This window comes from Nicotiana tabacum, chromosome 15 (genome assembly GCF_000715075.1).
Source record: "Nicotiana tabacum cultivar K326 chromosome 15, ASM71507v2, whole genome shotgun sequence".
NCBI classification, from domain to species: Eukaryota; Viridiplantae; Streptophyta; class Magnoliopsida; order Solanales; family Solanaceae; genus Nicotiana; species Nicotiana tabacum.
In genome coordinates this window covers 109,579,859-109,581,495 of record NC_134094.1, presented here as the reverse complement: position 1 = coordinate 109,581,495, position 1,637 = coordinate 109,579,859, and the positions used below count along the sequence as shown (strand labels likewise).

General features: G+C 41.7%; 1 protein-coding gene across 1 annotated transcript; it reads left to right on the top strand.

The window, feature by feature from the left end:
- The first annotated feature begins 595 nt into the window (after positions 1–595).
- Positions 596–1,108, top strand: LOC142169792 (uncharacterized). Its single transcript, XM_075231705.1, has 2 exons — positions 596–817; positions 902–1,108. The coding sequence occupies exons 1-2, from the start codon at positions 596–598 to the stop codon at positions 1,106–1,108; spliced, it is 429 nt and encodes a 142-aa protein (XP_075087806.1).
- The last annotated feature ends 529 nt before the right edge of the window (positions 1,109–1,637 follow it).

The following is a 1,637-nucleotide window of genomic DNA, read 5'->3' as shown; positions in this document are numbered from 1 at the left end:
TGTAATAGAGATGACCGAAAAAGGAGATGAAGCCGTGTAATATTCCTTTTGACAATGATAAATGAATTCTACAAATAATTACGTTTATCAGCGTTTCTCTCTCTTCTCTCACTTCTCTCTCAGCGCATGATAGCGTGCTTTTGCTAACGTACGCTGACCAACAATGGGGAGGGGTAGGCCGAAGAGAAATGCAACTACGATTCAGCTTGTGGATTATACGGGAACTAGCAACAACACTCAGATCACTGGAACGCAGAGTGCGGAGATCGCAGATGCGAAGAGAACTTCAATGGAACAGTGGCCACCATTATCAGCCACAAAGGAAGGTATGAAAACATCCCTTGCTATGAGTCCTTTACCGATGATTGATAGTGCGAAGATAACTACTGGTAATCAGTTGAAGGACACCAACCCTAGCTCAGGGAAAACTGATGTGCATGCGAGCAATTCAGAAGCAACTACTGGCAATTTGGGGGAAATTGGGGACAGGAAAGAGGACGATAAAAGTAAGGACAAATTGCCAGCTGAGAATACAGAGCAAAACTAGAAGAAGTGGGCAAATCTGTTTGTGAGGCACAGATTGGCAGCGAAAGGAATGGATCTAAACTTCATTGCACTAACCATAAAAAATGGTAAAGTCATTGTTGAATTATGCAAGGAAGAAGTGGAAGAGGAGACACGGAAATGGAAGCAAGCCTTGATCCTCTATGTCGTTGGAGGAGCCCCAGCCATAGGAGCTATGGAACGTTTTATTGCTTCGGTGTGGAATTTTGCAATAAAGCCAAAAATATACTTTCACAATGATGGGTATTTTGTGGTAATATTTAACTTTACACATGACAGAGATGAAGTTTTATAATTTGGACCTCCTGTGCTGAATAATAAGTTGATTATCATGAAGGTATGGTCAGCTGATTTTGATTTTAATAAGGAGGTATTGCAAATCATTCCTGTGTGGGTAAAGTACCCTAATCTACCACTCAATTGTTGGGGAGCAAAGTCACTAAGCAGGATAAGCAGTGGATTAGGGATTCCCTTATATGCAGACGCTTGTACCGCTCAGTTAGATCGAATTTCCTATGCTAGAGTGCTAATTGAGATTTACTAAAGAACTGCCTAGAGCCATTAAGGTGACAGATCCTAATGGGAGAGAATTCATGCAAGAAGTAGCTTATGGCTGGATCCCTGAGTTTTGTCATACATGTATGCAAGTTGGACACAAGTGCAACAAAGGAGAGCAGCCAGCTCAGAAGCCTTAGCCTAAGCAGCAAAAGCAGAAACAAGAGTGGCAACCCAAAGCTAATCTAAGTGATAAGGTGGAGCAGACACATGCAGTACCTATCAAGAATAGTGAATTAACAATGGTTGTTGGTACAAATAGCAACCTTGCTAACTCACCTACAAGGCTAGCTAGAGGGGGGGAGGAACATACTTAAAAAAAAGCCACAGGGAAATCAGTAGCTTGGAACAAGGAGAAAACAAAAGCTGATGCAATCAGAATGATCAATGGGTTCAACATATTAGAAGAATCTGGATTGAAACTAACATTTCCAAGGCAAATGGGTGAGGGTACAAGTAGACAGAGTAGTCAAACAGGAGAGGGAGGGTATTCACAATCCCTATTTATTCTTGTATGA

What these genes read in the sequence shown, in the direction of transcription:
- LOC142169792 (XM_075231705.1), top strand. Translation starts at nt 596, where the DNA reads ATGGATCTAAACTTCATTGCACTAACCATAAAAAATGGTAAAGTCATT. An exon ending in ACAATGATGGGTATTTTGTG is followed by an intron (nt 818 to 901) that starts GTAATATTTAAC and finishes ATTATCATGAAG; the next exon opens with GTATGGTCAGCTGATTTTGA.